Source organism: Gavialis gangeticus, unplaced genomic scaffold, assembly GCF_001723915.1.
Source record: "Gavialis gangeticus isolate Ggan-Ray unplaced genomic scaffold, GavGan_comp1, whole genome shotgun sequence".
NCBI lineage: Eukaryota > Metazoa > Chordata > Crocodylia > Gavialidae > Gavialis > Gavialis gangeticus.
In genome coordinates, this window is record NW_017729024.1 from 89,503,388 (window position 1) to 89,505,875 (window position 2,488).

At 41.1% G+C, this 2,488-nt stretch overlaps 1 protein-coding gene across 2 annotated transcripts in view; it reads right to left on the bottom strand.

The window, feature by feature from the left end:
* Nucleotides 1-2,488, bottom strand: part of DAPK1 (death associated protein kinase 1) — a 225,402-nt gene that overhangs the window by 6,375 nt on the left and 216,539 nt on the right. The window contains exon 25 of one of the 2 annotated variants that reach the window (XM_019517361.1): nt 183-1,275. In XM_019517361.1, the coding sequence (XP_019372906.1) occupies nt 183-1,275 (1,093 nt within the window). Of the gene's footprint in view, nt 1,276-2,488 lie in introns of both variants that reach the window. The other variant, XM_019517360.1, reaches the window with a different exon arrangement.

The following is a 2,488-nucleotide window of genomic DNA, read 5'->3' on the forward strand; positions in this document are numbered from 1 at the left end:
CAGTTTGAAAGAAATAATGTCCATGCAAAACTTCTGTTCTTACCGTGACACTACTGAACTAATTGAATTATAAGATGTCCCACTGTTACAACTTGAAGCATAGGCTTCTTGGCCATTAGCATCTAAACTGATTTTGAATACAGGCGATGCCTTCAATAAAAAGTCTGCTGCATCTCTGCGGCCTAATTCCCTCAGCTTAGACATTAGGATACCTACAGTGCTTTCAGGTGCATTGCTCCATTCCTGCAGAAGGGCATGGACTGGGCTTGGGAGGAAGTCATTATTTGCATTGTACTTTGCAACAAAATCAGGAAGACCCAGGTTCATAGCAAGAAGGCACCAATCCTTGCCCATGGGATCAGGTGGGTCCAAAAGTCTACATAGTTTTCTCCTTGTAAGAAGATTCAGATCTGAAACATGAATATCCATGCCTAAATTTCCCTGGGAGTAGGCATCAAGACATCCAAAGCACAAGATACTACTAAAGCTTTCTTTATATCCACCCATGGTGTTGGTCAGTGAAGTCTCCTTTTGGCTTTGTGCCCGAAAAAAGTCTCTAGGCTGGTAGATCATGACTGGTTCATGATGTTCTCTCAGCTGCTGAGGGCTAAGGTAATGTTTCACAGTCAGAAGGCCTGGTAATGTTGTTGCCATTAAATTATCAATGGTACTGCATACAGAATCTAGAAGCAGGCAGCACTTGATCTTCTCTGTTTCCAGTCCTCTAACTTGAACCTCTATGCCCTGACCATGGTTGACTAGTAACACTAAAAGCTCAGCTCCCCGGTTCACAATCTTTGATCCGTTTACCCACAGACGTATATCTGCATCTCCCTCTGTGCTTTGCTGGTGAATCCACCTACAAAGATTCACTTGAACTTTATGAAAAATTCCACAAGGGAATGGGGTGAGGTGTTCCACAGGAACAATTCTTACACCACCATAAATCATGACCTCGTCCTCTTCATCTGTCCAAGACCTGTGAAGATTGTCCGTCTTGATCAGAGCAGGAATATCCACCATTGTTCCACTGCTAAGGTCTCTTGCGCAGATATCCATGGCATCTAAAATTTGGATCAGTTCTTCCACATCCACTGTCTGACATCCACTGTCTGATACGAGGCGCTGGATGTCCTCTATCGTATATCGACCTCTATAATGATGTAGGGCTTTTGGGTTCTCCACAGACAGGATTTTTCCGAGGACATTAGAACAGAGCCAGCGAGGATCCAAGAGCACTACATCTTGCACAGTTTCACTCTGCATGATGTTAATCTGTTGGCAAAGAAGAAAGTTACAAATTATCTTATGAAGTAAAGGCAACAGCAGATCTACTCTTTCCATAGCATGAGGATGCAAGTGCGTAATTACACTACTAATTGCAGAAAGATAACAATGCAGTTACTTCCCTTCATGTACTCTTTATACAGGATCTGGCTTCTTGACTTGCTTTCTTTTGCTGGGAGAATAAGGTTCACAGATTTTTCAGATACTCTTTCAGCAGAAATGTTTTTTTTAAATGTACTTCAATTTTCTATGGACAGACAAAAATATTTTGGACTGAACTGCAGTTTCTCCTGCACCCCTCAATTTGCCTGAAATAACTGAAAATGGGACGTCTTTGTCACACTACTTCTACTGCAGCTACCACCAAATGTGCAAGTCAAGTCAAGTCACCATATCCTGAGACCCAAGTTACATACCTGCACTGAACTGTTTAACTCATTTGATTCTATGGAATTTAATCTGTACAGACAGCAAGACAGTAATCCTTGAACCACCGGGTAATCTCAGGATTAATTATTCTGTCTGTAACATTTCTCTCACTTTGCTTAAAAATAATAATGTGATGCATGCAAGAGGCAAGGGTTTTTGTGGGTGACATTTTATTGGACCAACTATATGGTTGGGATAGATTTAGACATGCTTTCAAATTCAGTGCATTCTTCTTCAGGTCAGGTGACCTCAAGAAGACTACCGCATTCATAAACTTGCTCAAGGTCTTTTCCAACCATGTAGCTGGTCCAATAAAAAGCATCATCCACAAAAACCCTTGCTCTTGCATATTTCCTCATCCATCATGTCCACATCAAATGCCTAGTTTTTAGGAAAACCTGGTCCTAAGATGCTGCAGTCAGTGCTTTACACTTCTGCTACAAATGATGTTGTGGCTTCTACAACAGCAGCCCATGTTATTCTTGGAGAATTTGCACATGCTTTGGTATGAAGCTTGGCAGGGACAGCTACACAAAATTAATTCCTTAATCAAATCTGAGGGACTGATGCATCCGAGGGAGATGTATTTTATACATTATAAAATGCATCTACCTAGGGTTTTGTTTTGTTTTGTTTTTTGGGGGGGGGGGTTAATTCAGGTGTAGGATTTGCCCATACCTCCAATCTCTAAATAGCACAGCTAGGCTAACAATTTTTTTAGGCATCAAACAAACCTGCAATGACTATTCAATTATTTTTAATCTTACCTTTC